General features: G+C 29.3%; 1 protein-coding gene across 7 annotated transcripts in view; it reads right to left on the bottom strand.

Moving 5' to 3' along the window:
• Positions 1 to 17732: 17732 nt before the first annotated feature.
• Positions 17733 to 18817, bottom strand: part of LOC100254368 (uncharacterized) — a 40912-nt gene continuing 39827 nt past the window's right edge. For 6 of the 7 annotated variants that reach the window (XM_010646675.3, XM_002266077.5, XM_059735675.1 and 3 more), the window contains 4 exons: positions 18562 to 18671; positions 18285 to 18398; positions 18079 to 18204; positions 17733 to 17986 (listed from right to left, as the gene is read on the bottom strand). In XM_010646675.3, coding sequence (XP_010644977.1) covers positions 17959 to 17986; positions 18079 to 18204; positions 18285 to 18398; positions 18562 to 18671 — 378 coding nt within the window. In that variant the 3' untranslated portion in view covers positions 17733 to 17958. Of the gene's footprint in view, positions 17987 to 18078; positions 18205 to 18284; positions 18399 to 18561; positions 18672 to 18817 lie in introns of those variants that run through there. The other variant, XM_059735677.1, reaches the window with a different exon arrangement.

Below are 18817 nucleotides of genomic sequence, written 5' to 3'. Positions count from 1 at the left end.
CCTACTGTTTCTTTCTTTTCAAGCAATCCAAAAAAGACATAAGGGAGCTAAAAACCACACTTTCTTTCTCTCCTTACCCACACAAGGCCCAAACCACCCCAATAATGCCTCTTTAACTGAATAGGGGAGCACCCACGAAACCCCAAAAAGGGAAAAAAGTAGGTTCCATAAACTTCTTGCCAACACACAATGTAAGAGAATGTGATCAATAGTCTCTTCCTCTAATAAGCACAAATAACATCTATTAGCCAAAGATAACTCTCTCATCTGAGTACGATCCAAGGTTAAGACATTTTTCCACGTAGCCTCCCAAGAAAAAAAACTCATCCTTAGAGGCGCCAAAGAGTTCCAAATAACTCTTGCAGGAAAATCTCCTAGTCTTTTCGGTTCTAAAGTCTTATAAAGAGACTTAACAGAAAATCTTATGTCCTTTGCCTTTGTTTAAATTACTTGATCTTCCACATCACTATAAACCCTCCTCTCTTGCAACCTTAAGAAAAAACGCTTCACATCGAACACTTCACAATCATTAAGCCTCCTAGAGAACCTGGGAGCCCACACTCCCTCTCCAGAATGGCTCCACACATCCTCCGTGCAAGCCTCCTTAGCCAAGGATATAGCAAATAAAGAGGGAAAAGAAATACACAAAGGATCGTCTCCACATCACTTGTCCTTCCAAAATCTAACCCTCTTACCATTTCCCACAAAATAAACCATATTGTCACCTATCACATCCCAAACTCTCTTAATCGCTTTCCACAAATCAATCCCAAAACTACCTCTCACAACACATGACCTCCATCTGCCCTCTTCTTCCCCATACTTCGCACAAATAATTTGCCTTCACAAAGCTTTCCTCTTTTCCACAGAGCTTTCCTCTCCACCGCAAAGTGCCAACTCCGCTTACATAAGAGAGCCTTATTCAGCAACATCAAATTCCTCACACCCAAACCACCCTTACATTTATATGAGCAAACAGTAGAGCAATCCACTAAATGAGGCTTTCTCTCTAGGGCCCCACCACCCCAAAGAAAATCCCTTTGGATTACTTATTTTTTATATGTACAATATATTTAGTTTTAAATATGTACTTATTTTTTCTAAGGACGTACCCACTTTTCTTGCACATAAAATGAGATGTGGCAAGTACACAAATGCATCCTTAAGCCTACAAAAGAGGATGATCATGTCCAAATTATGACAAATGAGTCACATACATGATGTATATGTGATTTACTTCTTTTTTTAGATGAATATTATTATTTTTAAACAAGATATTCTTATTTTCAAATATCATACACTTTTTTTTAATGATGTACCAAGTATTAAAGCATATAGAATGAGACATATGAACCTCACAAGTACATGTCTAAGCCTAAAAAGGTGGAAGATTGCAACCAAATCGGGGGGGAAAAAGTCTCTTACAAGATGTACATGTGATGTATTTATTTTTTAATAGGATGTACTTATTTTCCCAAACGATGTGCCTAGTACCTTAGCATGTAGAATGAGATCTGGAATCTCCATTAACGCATGCCTAGGCAAGGAAAAATGAAAGGTCATGTCCAAATTGGGAAAAATGAGTCATGTACATGACGGTGATACAATGAACTTATTTTTCAAGAGGATGTACTTATTTTCTCAAATGATGTACCTAGTATCCTTCAATGTAAAATGAGATGTGACAATTCCATAAATGCATGCCTAGACAAGGAAAAGTGGAATATCATATCCAAATTATTGAAAATGCATCATTTCTCATTGCTCAAGGAAGCTGGCCCTTTTCATTTCTCATTGCCATAAACAGGACATACATGTTTTTCTAGTACACTCGCATGTGGAATGAGATGTGACAACTCCGTAAATGCATGCCTACACCTATAAAAGTAGAAGATCATGTCAAAATTAAGGTAAATTAGTCACTTACATGATGTACATGTATTGTACATATTTTTAAATAAGATTTGCTTATTTTTTCCAAGAATGGACCTATAATCCTAGCGTGTGGAATGACATGTGGAAAATCCATAAATGCATGTCTAGGCCTGTAAAAGTAGAATATCATGTCTAGAACTTAGCATGTGGAACCACTGTTTTACAAATCGGACCAAACCGGCTGGTTCAGCTAGTCGAACTGTCGCCCGGGCCTTAGTCCGATCTAATTAGGTTTTTGAGCCGGAAAGAGCTTTGGACCAGCATTGAATCGGATGAACTAGTGGTTCAACCGTCAAACTAGATAGAACCGAGACGATTCGTTTCAATGGGTTTTTAGGCCAAAATAGGCCTTAATAATCAATGGGCCACACCCCCTTTCACGACCCAACCCACCATGGCCAACAGCTAGTTGAGATGCAAACAACTAAATGAGGTTTTTAAAGGTATTTTTATGCTCTCGCTTTTTTGATGTGGGACATGACAAGTCTAACATAAAACAATTAGCATTTATATTTGCATAGTTTACGGCCTTAGGGCTTAAACCTTGGACCAAGGGTTCAAAGTGAGCATGGTTGCACCAACTTGCTGCTAGTTGGTTTTTGCCAAGGGTTGTAAAAAACATAATAAAATCATATCAAATATCTATCTTTTTTAAACACTTCCATTTTCCATATGTAATATTATATATGTTTTATTTAATAAACTTTAAAATATTAATATATTTATATAAAAGATGAAAAAATAAATATTATTGATTTTTAATTTTATTTATATTTTTTTAAATTATTTTTAATTTTAATAAAATATAAATTATATATTTATGACGTCATCAGTTTGACTGCGGTTCAACCACCGATCCGACCACTAAACTGTGAACCAGTAATTTTTTTGGTTCGTTGATTGGTCCGGTTCTGAAAACATTATATGGAACTCCATAATTATACTAACATGTGAAATGATATGTGACAACTTTGTTATATATTTATATAACATATTTTGTAATAACTTATACCCAACTATGTGATATTATTTGTTTTAAACCCAAAAGGGACCTCACGACTTTAAAATACTTCTACATGGTTAAGAGAAGTTCATACATATATAGCTCTAATAACTTTCTTTCCTATTTGATGTGGAATATCACAAACACCCTCTTCATGTAAACACAACGTTTTCGTTGTGTCTCATATGATTATGGGGTCAAATAAATAGATACCACGGGGCCAAACAAACCCCCACACCGGTGTCAGGGATCAGTTCTGATACTATTTTGTAATGACTCATACTCAATCGTGTAGATATATTTTGCTTTAGACCCAAAAGAGCTCTCATGGCTTTAAAATGCAGTCACGTGGTTAAGAGGAGTTCATATATATAACCTTATTAACTTTCTCTCCTATCCGATATAAAATATCATATATTTTGTTACACTCTATAATAATATACAAAATTTAAAGCTATATTAAATCTAAAATTATAATATATTTAGTTTCTAATAAAAACATAAGTAGGTAAGTAGGTAGAAGACATAAGTAGGGTAGAGCTTATATGAGAATTTCCTATAATTGTCTAGTGCTTTGTTAATTATTATTTTTAATATTTATTTATTTTATAAATTTAAATTATTCTAAAATAAATATATTTCCTAAATAAATTAAATATTTCAAAATTTTATAGTATATTTGATTTAAAATTGTATTTTCTTATTTATGTATTAAGAAGGAGAAAATGAAAAATAAATAAATTAGGGTCATTTTAAATATAAGATAGGACAAGGCATTACCCTGACTCATGATTCTATTAGCAATAAGAGGGAGCATGTACCAAAAAGAAAAAAAAAACTCAAATCATTTTGTCATTAGGGGAAAGAGGACGTGTTCAAAGAAATAGGAAATTTTCCTATCAAAATGGTTTCTTTTTTTAGCACTAATACACCCAAATGCAAAGGAAATATTTAGTTTTGAAAACAATTAAATCTTCAAATTCAGCTTGTATGAATAACAAATGTATGTATGAAAGAGAATTGCTCGGAAAAAAAAGAAAAAAGAAAAACTAGAAGAACAAAATGGGAAAATTTTGACGAGTGAGATTTTTCTTTGATGAAATAGGAAAATTTCTTATTAATATGAGGTTTTGTTTTAATATTAAGCATACATGAACATAGACTCCATAAAAAGGGAAAAAAGGAAAATAGAAGTCCTTTAAAAAAAATGACTTGAATCCTCATTTTATGTACTCATATATGAACTGGGCATTTGTGGACAAGAAAATTTTGATTAGTTCAAGCTATCATCAAATTGATCGAAAAATCAACAAGTTTTTGAAAAGATACAAGTAAATGGAGCTAAGTTGAATGAAATAGATGACGTGAACGATACAAAATTCAACAAGCAACTACGAAACCATAAATCAATTCTTAAAAATTAAAATAAATTAAATTAGTATTAAAAGATATAAAATAGAAGAGAATAGTGTTTCATTAGAAACTTCTTAAAAAAAAAAAAAAAGTTCATTGGAGTAAAGGGCCATATTTCTTGAATTTGGAAACAAAAGAATAGAAAAAATAGTCTTACAAATCTCATCAAGCAAAACACCTTAAAGTCCAAGCCAAACTTCAAACATTCTCCAATAAGCTTGCCAAAAAAGGACAACACAATATGAAAAGTGTTGCTTATCCATCTTTTAATCTCAAGATCAAGAAAAATATTCTTTACTATTTTTTTTTTTGAGAAAATAAACTTCTTTACAAATTTATTTGAGGGTAAACTTTTGTTAACCTTAATTAAACTTTGACTCAAGAACAATTGCTAGTCACCTCTAGATCACAATGAAGGCATTCACTCAAATTAGGACTAATATTACTTATACCTACATTAGATTTATAATATTATTTTTAAAATTAATATAAATGAATTCTATCCATTATTTTCTTATCTATTTGATTGTAGAATGAAAACATTGTTCCTCAACATAAACCATAATTTGTTTCCTTTGTAAGTGTTAAATGAGTGGTTGGCCTTGGGAAAAAGTCTTGAAATCTAGTGGGTATCCCATTAATGAAATTAATAGTAACTCTTTCACATAGGAAATCCAACATGTCATGTTATTTATAAGTTAATCTCAAATTTTTGGTTCATTATTTAAGTTAAAACGTGATGTTCTTTATCAATATTTTCCTTTGACAACATATTTTTCAGTTTTACCAAAATTTCTCTTAATTTTAAAAATAGAAAATTTGTTAACAAAAATAAAAATTCAATAAATGAACCAAAAATGGAAAACAATTCAAATATTTTCTATTTAAAAAAAAATATACTCCTTGAGTATGTGAGAAAATTGTAGTTTCAAGTAGTGCCATAGTAATATTAATTTTAACTTGTTTTAGCTTGTATTTGGTTCCCGAAAATTTTGAGAGAAAAATGTGAAGGAAAGAAAATAGAAAAAAAAAAGGTAGAAGAAAAGAACAAGTAAATGAAAATAAAAAAGAGATTCAAAATCAATAAATTATTTTTATTTTCTTTTTCAAATTCATTTCATTTATTTTCCTCCATTATATAAAGATTAAATAATTTTAAAATTCATAAATTTCTAGCTAATTTTAATTATATTAGATTTTCTTTCATAATTTCCATAGTGAAACCAAACATGAGAAAACCGTTTTTTTTTTAATATTTTTTTCTTTCTTTAGTACTTTTTGGAACCAAATATAACATTATTTAGTAATTTACAAACTATTAAGTATAATTGTTATATATTTGAGAAAAAGAAATATAGTACCACAAGTATGCATCAAGGATTCCCATGCCTAATTTGAACCACAAATTGAATTAATTATGGGGTTGGTAGACACATATATGATAGTTATTTGGGAAAAAAAAATTAAGGTAATTTGTAAACATTTGTTCTTGTTCATAATTCTTTTTAAAAATTATTCAAAACTAGAAAAAACTATTCATGTGCTCTATTTATTTCATTTCATTATTTTGGATGTTCTTATGAATATTCTTCATATTTGTTTGGATTATAGCAAAACTAATAATCACATGCAAATTAATGAAATGAAAATGATTGGAATTTTTAGTTGCAAAAAAATTAAGGGTAACATTTTTAGAATAAATTTTATTTGATTTAAATTATTATTACAATAGGTAGAGTCCTTACCAAATATTTAGATTTTGGGGAATTTGGCAAGCATATATTGTTTGAAAGAAAAAAAAAAGAATTTTTTTAAAAGTCCAAGATTTCCTTTTCATTACAAGTACCCAAGGTGATGAAGTAATTTCATGAGAATTTATATTTACAGTCAACTAATCACTTTACACATCTACCTTATTTATACATCCACTTTAAAACGTTAATCCTATTAACACATTCACATAAACATTTTCAATATACAAAATTCTAACATTTTTTATGCATTTTTTTTCTAATCGACATCTAATATTATATTTATACCACATGAGTATTTTTTAGGGCTACTAACGGATGAAATTCGAAATCAATGGCACTTAGATGTATTTACACCATACCTCATGGATATGAGTGAAATTAATTCAAAATAATATTCTAAAAATGTTTTTTGTTATTATTAAGGAATTTACAACCCTTTTTAATTTATTTGAATTTGTTTTTTTCTAAATATAAAAAATAAAATCTCTTTGGATCTTCATGAAAAAATATTTAAATAATTTTAGAATATTTATAATTGTATTAAATGTTTGGAAATGAATTTTAGCTATAATAAAGTATAACATGTTATATTTAATCATTTTTTTAATTAATTTCTCCTCATGTGACTAATTAACAATTGAAAGAAAAAAAAAGTGAAAATTTAAATTTATAAATTAAAAAAAAAAGGTAGAAAGGAGAACTTTCATTTGTAATAAAATAATAAGATTACATAATTTTATAAATAAAATATTGTAATATCCATAAGGCATAAAAAACATCAGCAACAAAATATAATAATGTTAATAATACCCTACTTTTAACTTTTATAGAAAAAAAAATGATATTATCACTATAATATCAATAAAATATTCAACTTTAAGTTTCTTTTTTTTTTTAATATTTAATTTATAATTTTTATGAATAAAAAATAGATGACCACTCGAGTAAAAACATAATTAATTTTAAATTTACTAGTTTTATGGTACATATTTTTCATAACCTCGTATTACAATAATAATTAAAATACATGTTAAACATAGCTTCTAATTTTTTTTTTTTATATTCAATAGATGGCTTTGAAACTTTTTATTTTCGATAATATATTTTAATTTAATATAAACGGTGATCGTAGTGAAAATTTTCAAATAATATATTAATAAAGTTTGTCTACAACTTCATTAGAAGACTATAGGTGTTGTTTTTTTTTTTTTTTTTGTTGAATAGAAAAAGTCAAAATATTTTACTTTTTCTATTTGGCTTAAAGTAACTTATTGATACCAATCAATATAACTAAATCAAATGCATTGATAACAAGTTCACTTTAGTTATATTATTTGATATCAACGTGTAAGTTTTAGTTGTTAAATAGAAAAAATCAAATATTTTGATTTTTTCTATTAAGTTAAAAAACCATAACACTTGTGTCACTAAGACAATATTAACAAAAAAATATGATGTAAAAGTTATAAAAATCAAAATTTATATTTTTTTTAAAAGAAAGAATTTAATCTAAAAATAATATAAAATGGCAAATTGGGGTTGGATATGTGAGATGTAATATTGGAGATTATGGGTTACTAATTGGGTGTTTGGGTTAATGTGGGAGAGTTCAATTGAATCCATATCAATGTCATTATTTCTTAGTTCATTTGGTCCATTTTAATATTTTTTATTTTGTAAAAGATTACAATTTTATGCATCTTGAAATAGAATACTACATAAAAAGATGTTGATGTTGTGTACAATATATGACAACAAAGTTTAAAATATAAAGACTTTAACATCATAATTGTGACTCATTTTCAGCTCCCAATACAATTATGAGCATCACATATTGTTATATGTTTGTCATATCTATTCATTATTCATTGATGATCCAAAAATAGCATGGGTGCAAGTTCTAGTTCCATATTTATATTGTGTTTTAATTAAGGGGAATGACTCCAAAGAAGAAGCTGAAACATGCATTGATAAACCAGACGTTGTAATAGGCAGTTACAAGGAAGAAGTTTTAGAAGACAAAGGAAGCTTTTAGAAGATAATTCTGTTACACAATTTGTTATTCAATTTACAGCTGTTATAACAGCTTTTGTGTGTAATATTGATGCTATAAATAGATCTTCCTTAGCCTCTAGCTTCTCAGTTTTTGTGAGAGCAGAGTTTCACTTTTCAGTTTTTCTATCTTGCATCAACCTCAAAAATTGAAAATGAAGTTAGATGGACCATATTTATGATTTATTTGTGAGCTACTAATTTACTTTTAATTTTAACATTATTTGCATATTTCAAATGGTGTCCACATTTTTAAATATAGGTAATGGACACTTGCAATGTACATGCAATGTACCTAATAGCATGCTTATTTACTTCTGAAAATACATGCCTAGGCCTATAAAAATGGAAGATCATACCCAAATTAGGAAAAATGAGTCGCATACATGATACATATATACCATGTATATACAATATACTTATTTTTTGTATGTTTTTTTTATGAATAAAAAGCAATATATTAAAAGAATTTGTCATTTGATCCAATAGCCTTGCGTTAGATAGGAACAGATTTGATAAATACTGATAACTCTCGGATGGAGTATTAGAACAGAAAGATCCATTAGATAATGAATTATAGGTTCTAAGCCATCTCTAGCGATGAATCAACAATTCAAAGTGTTTTTCTTACGTATTCTTGATAAACCAGCGTTTATATATAGATGTAGGAGGATCTGTTTGGGAAGTAAGAATCCCCTTTGACATCTCTTCATCTGCAAAGAATTCTCGATGTGAAAACACAGAGACAAAGGGTTGATATTTGAATAGGAAAAAAAGTGGATCCGCAGGATCCCAAATGAATTGGTTTATTCGAAAAAAGCCTTGTTCTTTGGAAGATCTATCTCATGTCTGGTACTGCATGGTTCCATTCTGCAAGAACTTCGAATCATTCTCTTGAAGCTCATCATCTTTATCATAAATGATCAGCTTGCCCCAAAAAGACATGGCCCAATAGGGAAATCCCAATTCATTGGTCCTTTCAATACAATCAAATAGAAAGCCCCAAGGGCGCCATATTCTAGGAGCTCAAACTATGTGATTGAATAAATCCTCCTCTATCTGTTGTGGGTCGAGGGCTCATTCTCCTGCCCCTTCTTCAAACTCCAATTCGTATTTTTCATAGAGAAATCTCTGATCAACGATAGAACAAGATCCATTTTGCATCATATCTAAGGGATTCCTTGGTTCGGGCCGAAGAAGCAATGTCACTCGATCATTATCAAACTGACTGCAATCTTTTTCTGTCTGTGAGGATCCTAAAAAGGGAAAAAAGTAGGTTCCATAAACTTCTTTCCAACACACAATGCAAGAGAATGTGATCAATAGTCTCTTCCTCTAACAGACACAAATAACATCTATTAGCCAAAGAGAACTCTCTCCTCTGAATACGATCCAAGGTTAAGACATTTTTCCACGTAGTCTCCCAAGAAAAAAAAACTCACCCTCGGAAGCACCAAAGAGTTCCAAATAACTCTTGTAGGAAAATCTCCTAGTCTTTTCGGTTCTAAAGTCTTATAAAGAGACTTGACACAAAATCTTTCGTCCTTTGCCTTTGTTTAAACTACTTGATCTTCCACATCACTATAAACCCTCCTCTCTTGCAACCTTAAGAAAAAACGCTTCACATCGAACACTTTCCAACCATTAAGCCTCCTAGAGAACCTGGGAGCCCACATTCCCCCTCTAGAATGCCTCTACACATCCTCCACCCAAGCCTCCTTAGCCAAGGATATAACAAATAAAAAGGGAAAATAAATACACAAAGGATCGTCTCCACATCACTTGTCCTTCCAAAATCTAACCCTCTTACCATTCCCCACAAAATAAACCATATTGTCACCTATCACATCCCAAACTCTCCTAATCACTTTCCACAAACCAATCCCAAAACTACCTCTCACAACACAAGACCTCCATATGCCCTCTTCTTCCCCATACTTTGCATAAATAACTTGCCTTCACAAAGCTTTCCTCTTTTCCACAAAGCTTTCCTCTCCACCGCAAAGTTCCAACTCCGCTTACATAAGAGGGCCTTATTCAGCAAAGCCAAATTCCTCACACCCAAACCACCCTTACATTTATCTGAGCAAACAATAAACCAATCCACTAAATGAGGCTTCCTCTCTAGGGCCCCACCACCCCAAAGAAAATCCCTTTGGATTACTTATTTTTTATATGTACAATATACTTATTTTTAAATATGTACTTATTTTTTCTAAGGATGTACCCACTTTTCTTGCACATAAAATGAGATGTGGCAAGTACACAAATACATCCTTAAACCTACAAAAGAGGAAGATCATGTCCAAATTATGACAAATGAGTCACATACATGATGTATATGTGATTTACTTCTTTTTTGAGATGAATATTCTTATTTTTAAACAAGATATTCTTATTTTCAAATATCATACACTTTTTTTTTTAATGATGTACCAAGTATTAAAGCATATAGAATGAGACATATGAACCTCACAAGTGCATGTCTAAGCCTAAAAAGGTGGAAGATCGCAACCAAATCAAGGGGAAAAAAGTCTCTTACAAAATGTATATGTGATGTAATTATTTTTTAATAGGATGTACTTATTTTCCCAAACGATGTGCCTAGTACCTTAGCATGTAGAATGAGATTTGGAATCTCCATTAACGCATGCCTAGGCAAGGAAAAGTGAAAGGTCATGTCCAAATTAAGGGAAATGAGTCATGTACATGATGGTGATACAATGAACTTATTTTTCAAGAGGATGTACTTATTTTCTCAAATGATGTACCTAGTATCCTTCAATGTAAAATGAGATGTGACAATTCTATAAATGCATGCCTAGACAAGGAAAAGTGGAATATCATATCCAAATTATTGAAAATGCATCATTTCTCATTGCTCAAGGAAGCTGGCCCTTCTCATTCCTCATTGCCATAAACAGGACATACATGTTTTTCTAGTACACAAGCATGTGGAATGAGATGTGATAACTCCGTAAATGCATGCCTACACCTATAAAAGTAGAAGATCATGTCAAAATTAGGGTAAATTAGTCACTTACATGATGTACATGTATTGTACATATTTTTAAATAAGATTTACTTATTTTTTCCAAGAATGGACCTATAATCCTAGCGTGTGGAATGACATGTGGAAAATCCATAAATGCATGTCTAGGCCTACAAAAGTAGAATATTTGTCTAGAACTTAGCATATGGAACCACTGTTTTACAAATCGGACCGAATCGGCTGGTTCAACTCGTTGAACTGTTGCCTGGGCCTTAGTCCGATCTAATTAGGTTTTTGAGCCGGAAAGAGCTTTGGACCAACATTGAACCGGATGAACTAGTGGTTCAACCGTCAAACCAGACAAAATCAAGACGATTTGGTTCAATGGGTTTTTAGGCCAAAATAGGCCTTAATAATCAATGGGCCACACCCCTTTCACGACCCAACCCACCATGGCCAACAGCCAGTTGAGATGCAAACAACTAAATGAGGTTTTTAAAGGTATTTTTATGCTCTTGCTTTTTCGATGTGGGACATGACAAGTCTAACAAAAAACAATTAGTATTTATATATGCACAGTTTACGGCCCTAGGGCTTAAACCTTGGACCAAGGGTTCAAAGTGAGCATGGTTACACCAACTTGCTGCTAGTTGGTTTGTGCCAAGGGTTGTAAAAAACATAATAAAATCATCTCAAATATCTATTTTTTTTTTTAAACACTTCCATTTTCCATATGTAATATTATATATGTTTTATTTAATAAACTTTAAAATATTAATATATTTATATAAAAGATGAAAAAATAAATATTATTGATTTTTAATTTTATTTATATTTTTTTAAATTATTTTTAATTTTAATAAAATATAAAATATATATTTATGAAGTCATCGGTTCGATCGCGGTTCAACTACCGATCCGACTACTAAACTGTGAACCGGTAACTTTTCCGGTTCATTGATCGATCCGGTTCTGAAAACATTATATGGAACTCCATAATTATACTAACATGTGAAATGAGATGTGACAACTTTGTTATATATTTATATAACATATTTTGTAATAACTTATACCCAACTATGTAATATTATTTGTTTTAAACCCGAAAGGGGACCTCACGGCTTTAAAACACTTCTACATGGTTAAGAGAAGTTCATACATATATAGTTCTAATAACTTTCTTCCTTATTTGATGTGGAATATCACAAACACCCCTTCATGTAAACACAACGTTCTCGTTGTATCTCATATGATTATGGGGTTAAATAAATAGATACCCCTCACGGGGCCAAACAAACCCCCACACCGGTGTCAGGGATCAGTTCTGATACTATTTTGTAACGACTCATACTCAACCGTGTAGATATTGTTTACTTTAGACCCAAAAGAGCTCTCATGGCTTTAAAATACAGCCACATAGTTAAGAGGAGTTCATATATATATATATATATAACCTTATTAACTTTCTCTCATATCCGATATAAAATATCATATATTTTGTTACATTCTATAATAATATACGAAATTTAAAGCTATATTAAATCTAAAATTATAATATATTTAGTTTCTAATAAGTTTTTTATTTTAAAATATTGATAATTTTATTTAAAAATTTATATTTGTTTTGTATTTAATTATTGTATAAAAGATATAGTAAAATAATTAAAATTGATTTATTATAATATATATATATATATATATATATATATATATATATATTATTTTGTGATTGTATACTTACTACCAATCTTAAACCCTGTGCTTGATTAGCGAGTATTAGTTTATTTCGTAGATTATTTATCTTTGACTTTTTATTTTAATTGCATATATGTTGTATATGTTGGGAGGCTTTTGGAGTGATATTATGTCTCTTATCTTGCTTGTGGAGTAACCTTCTTTTTTATATAAACATTTAGCCCCATTGTGGACACTAATTGAGGTATGCTTCCTCATTTCTTGATTTATTCATTTGATATACATGTCTTGTTTTGGTTATTCTATGCTCAATTTGTTATCATCATTGTCTTGTATATTCTTGTTGTTATCCCTTGGTATTCATTGATATATTAGTCAATTCTCTTATTGCTCACCATTTCTTTTGTAGAGATCTCTTTAAGGCATAAAAGGATGCTACCCTATGGTATCTTTATAATAAATAGCATGACCCCATATTTGAACTCGATTTTTATAGACATGCTTTTCATTTCATAAGGAATCACTCTTAAGGTTTTATTTTTTATTTTGCTTTCTCTTTTAAAAAAAATAAAAAAAATGGTAAACTCCAATTTTTTTCAAATATCAATTTTTGAAAAACTTAGGTTTTCACAATAAAAAATCGAGTCTTACTATCAAGCATGGTTTTAAAAACTGGTCAGTCACGGTTCTGATTCGATCAATTGGGCTGGAAAGTGGTCAGACCGGAATTGGACAGGTTAAAACCACTAGTCCGACCGGTAAACCGGATGAACTGGATGGTTCCTTCAAAACCGTTTGGTTAAACCTTTTTTTTTTTTTTTTTTTCCACTATCGTCGTTTCCCATCGATAGGATCCCCACCCCCCTTGTAAAACCACCACCATGCTGCAAAATATCTTATTGCCCGTCGGAACCCCTCCTTCCCCCCTCCCCATCAACCCCACTGGAACCCCCATCCCACGCTGGAAAAGCCTCTACCGGCAGGACCCCTCCACCCCTCTTGCAAAGCCACCCCCGCAACCCCGCTGGAACACCACCCCACCCCTTCCCCTTGCTGAAACTCCTTGCACTAGAAAAACCGAAAAGTTCTTTCTTTTTTTGCCCGCTGGAAGCCCCACCCCCCAAAACCCCGTTGGAACCCTTTTTTGCCCACTCTCTCATATTTTCTTATAGAATTTTTTTTTTATATTATTTTTTGCTTCATCTCATTATTATTTATTTTCTTTTATATTTATTTATTTTTTAATTTCATGATGTTTAAAACTTATGATTTTATTTTAAATTAATGAAAACATTATAATTTTAAATAAATTCTTGATTTTAAAATAAGTTTTTTTATTTAAAATTAAAATTAAAATTATGATTTTAATTTAAATTTCTAATTTGAAACTAATTTTCTGATTTTAAAATAAAATTTTAATTTTTAAATAACATATAAATTTTTATTTTTATTTTTATAATTATTTTTAATTTCAATAATTTATAAATTATATATTTATGATGTCACCAGTTCGATTGCTGGTCCAACTAGTGAATTGTGAATCGTGAACTGATAACTTTTTTGGTTCAATAATCGATCCGATTCTGAAAACATTGCTATCAAGTGAAGTCACATGTGAAAAATATTAGTCCATAGATAGATTGGGCTCAAAATAAAATAAATTCACTTTTAAAATTCAATTGGGCATAAGGCCCAAAATGAACTTTGTTATTAGACTAAAATCGTATTAAAAAATTGAACAAAATTGGTTTGATTCGGTTTTACTACATATAAACCTACTACATAGTTCATTTAATTTTTCACTCAAAAACAGTCCAAATTGAAGTTATTTACAGCCCTACTCAAATCTCCACAACTTCACAACCATACCACCACCTCTTCACACGTTTCTACATTCCTTTCAATCTACTTTTAGCACTTCAATATTCATGTGACACCAACTCATCTAATAATATACTTGCAATGGACACACCGTACACTTGAAGAAGAATAAACACCGTGAAAAATTATAAATTTCTAAATAATTTTGGGAGAATTGTGTTTTGGGTCCAGTTGAGCCCAAAAATTAACATTTGATCCTCCAACCACCCATATTTAAGCCCAAAGATATGATATAGTAATTGACAAAAATACCCACTTGACTCATTTTTGTCTTTATTCTATTACTTGTCACTCTTCTTTCTTATTTAACCATTTTTGAATTTTTCATTTTTTTAAAACTCTTTTATAAATAATTGAAAAATTACATTATTTTTTATTTTTAAATTATAAATAAACAAAAATTATATTAATGATTCAAATACTATTTTGGAAAATACTTTCTAAAAAAATATTAATTTAAATAAATAAAAATTATCTTTTACATTTATTTTTATAGTTTACATTTTAGAAATAAATAATTTAATGATTAAAATACCATTTAAAATAAATATATTCACTATTTTAATTTTTTTTATACTAAAAAGTATTTTAAAGTTTTTTTTTACTATTATAAAATAAAAAGTTCAATTTTTTTTTTTAATCTTCTTCCTTCCTTATTTTAATAACTTTTTGAAATGACTTTTAGTAATAAGTTATATGAAATGCTACAAATTTGTTTATTAAGGATTTTTTTTTTTAATGATTTGAATTAATTGAAAATTTACTAAAATAAGAAAAAGAAAAATAAAGAAAGGGGATGGATTGAGAGTTTTTATTTTAAGTACTCAATTAAAATAAGGATGGATGGAGAGTTTTTATTTTAAGTATTCAATTAAAATGTTTTCATATGACCTAATTTTAGAAGTGGATTATATCAATACATAGTATAAATTGATTTTATATATATATATATATATATATAAAAGGGTTGAAAGGTATATTTACTTGTTTTAGATGAAAACAAGTAACTAAAAATTATATAGATTATATTTGAGTTTGGTTTTAAAATATTTTTCTAGTTTTTATTTTTATTTATTTTTATTTTCTATACTGTCTCTTTTTGAAAATATGTTTAAGTTATGACAAATATGAAATTTGTGTCATTGTACAAGGGTATTACACTAATTGTACAAGGGAAATGTGCTAAGTGTACAAGGGTATACAAAACTCCTAATAGGTTTTGTACGATTTTTAAATAGCTTGAATTTGATATTAAGACGATTATTGATAGTTTTTTTTCTTTTTTTTTACCAAACTATTTCATTAAGACATTCCCTATAAAAATTAACACATAAGAAATAAAATTTTGAGTTATTTGAATTATTGTACAAGGGTGTTACACTAATTGTACAAGACAAATTTACTAATTGTACAAGAATGTACAAGACTACTTTTTGTTAAGGATTTCAAGTGATTTTGAAAAACTTTCCTATTTTTTTCCACTCAGATTTCCCCCCCACTCAAATTCTCACTCAAGAATTGTTTCGAATTTTATTTTCAAATTTCATCATCAGAATTTTGTAATTGCATATTTTGTTTTTATAGTTTTAGCAATGTTCTTTCTTTTCACTATTTTTTTTTTGTGAAATTTTATCCAATTTAATCTATATTTAAAATTATAATCATATTTATCAAAAATTTTACTAAGATTATCTTTAATTCTTTTAATATATTTATACTCATTTATTTAAAAAATGAAAAACTATTTTTTGTTTTTGTAAACATGTTCTATTGCCTTTCAAGTAAAAAATTAGATAAGTTTAAAAGTCAATAAAAAAAATTAAATACCGCTTTCAATAATTTTTAGATAAAATTTTATATAATATATTTTATTTGAAACTTAATTTTTAAAGTTTTAACTAAAAAATTGTATTGATAATTTTCTTGTTGTGGGTCAAAATACTTTGCATTAGTCTATCTAGATAAGAAAAATTATTAATATAATATTAGAACTTCATATCTTAGTTATTTTTTTTCAACAAATTTATCTTTTTAAAAATTTTAAAATAAAAACATTAAAAATTAAAAAGCTAAAAAGATATATATATATATATATATATATATATATATATATATATATAATAAAGTGAAGTGATAGTTTTTAAAATTTTTTAAAATATGGTTAATGTAGAAAATATAAAAAATAATTAAAAATAAGAGAAAAATATAGATGAAAGGGTAATATAAATTTAAAATAAAAAATGAAAATTAAACTAAAAGATAAATATAAAAAGATAAAAAAATATTTGGATGAAAAATCCCAAAATTTTTATCATTGCTTTTAATAAGAGCAAAAAAATTCAATATCTTTAAAAATGAAAAATAAAAAAATATTATTGTTTTTTATTTGACATAAAATAGAAATATATATTGAAATAAAAAGGAAAAAAAAGAGTTAGAAATAAGTAATATTTAATAGAGAATAGAAAAGGAAAAAAAAACACAAAAAAAAAATAAAATTCACACTCACTTGTAGGCATATAAGGGATAAGGGTATTTTAGGAATTAATGAAAGACAATATCCTTCATCTTAATTTTCATACTTTGTTTATATCTTGGACTTAAATATGGATGGTTGGAGGACCAAATGTTAATTTTTGGGCCCATCTGAGCCTAAAACACAATTCTCCCAATAATTTTCATCACATCTAATTTTCTTTTTCCTTTTTGTCTTCTTTCTCATCTAAACAAGAGAATTCAAAGTTTCTTCCTTTGTCTTTTCCTATCCCTATTACTCCCAATTTCTTCTTTTTCTACAATATTTAGAAAATCTAAGCAAAACCTAAGAATGAAATCCATCATCTTTCTTTCCATAAAATGGAAATCCTAAATTAAAATACATCCCATATTTTTTGCCTTGTAGAACTGAGACTATAAATATAAGCTCCTGGTTAGAAGTCAAATTCATGCCACATAAGAAGACAACTTTTACTTAGAGAAGCCTGAATTGGATCAGCCATTCAACATATTGCCTCAAGTCTCTCAAGTAAATATTGAAATAGCATTGTTCAAAGGAAGTAGTAAAACTCAACATATGTATTGGTTTAAAAGCTGTACAAAATATTCACTAACATTTCTATATAGTAATAAATATTCAAGCAATTCATCCTTATAAAACAATACAGTGTAACTAGGAAGAAAAGACTCTATGTAGCACTTTATGTAACAAGGGAGTAGTAGTAGCTCTCAACGGTTTATAATATCGAGCAACCTCCATCTTCCCTGTGGAGACAAGGGCAACTGATTGGTCCAAAGACAAAGCAAAAACATCCTATGAGTTGATTTATAATCGGAAAGGGTGAAAGAGGACCTACTTCTTTTTTGGTTCATAATAGGTTACTGCTTTCTCAAAGTTAAGCCAATGATGACCCGTTTCCTGAAGATTCACATTCTTTGGTCCAGCTAGATAAGCCTGAACAATAAATTGAGGAGTTCTTTGCCTGGTTTTCACCCATCAGATGATCAATGATTCTGTAAGAGATATGTACTCAGGAAAAGTTGCATTGGTGAACAAACTTACCGCCCTTCATATTCAGATAACCAAGCTAAATAAGCTGCACCAAAGTACATGGAGATGAATGGCTTGGTTAGATCATCCACAGCTTCAACTCTGTAAGCCTTGTAGCCCAAATCTCTGGATGCAAGGACAAGTTTTAAGCACATCTCAGCAAAGGTATAGAATACAAACAGGGAATTGAGGACAACATACAAGTGAAGTCATTCCACTCTTTTTATTTTCCATAGCATTTGAAAAGAGTTCTTTTCTGTAAATTCCTCAAATTATGTTATTTACATACCTGTAAAGCCACATAGCTGTTGGGTAATCTATTCCCATTATTCCAGTTCGTGCACCGACGCCATTCACAAAGCGCATGCTAACAATCTCTGCAAGAGCACATAGAATTGTCTGCACCAAAAGAGCTTCAGGAGAAAAAAAGGGAAGAGGTATAGAGCAGTAAAAGATTTAAAACACACAGAAATTTATGTGAGCACAGAAAAGAGACAGGATATAACCCAATGTTAAACTGTCACAAAGCTTTTTCATCCCCTTGC

Source organism: Vitis vinifera, chromosome 19 (assembly GCF_030704535.1).
Source record: "Vitis vinifera cultivar Pinot Noir 40024 chromosome 19, ASM3070453v1".
Taxonomy (NCBI): Eukaryota; Viridiplantae; Streptophyta; class Magnoliopsida; order Vitales; family Vitaceae; genus Vitis; species Vitis vinifera.
This window is presented reverse-complemented; position numbering and strand designations above follow the sequence as displayed.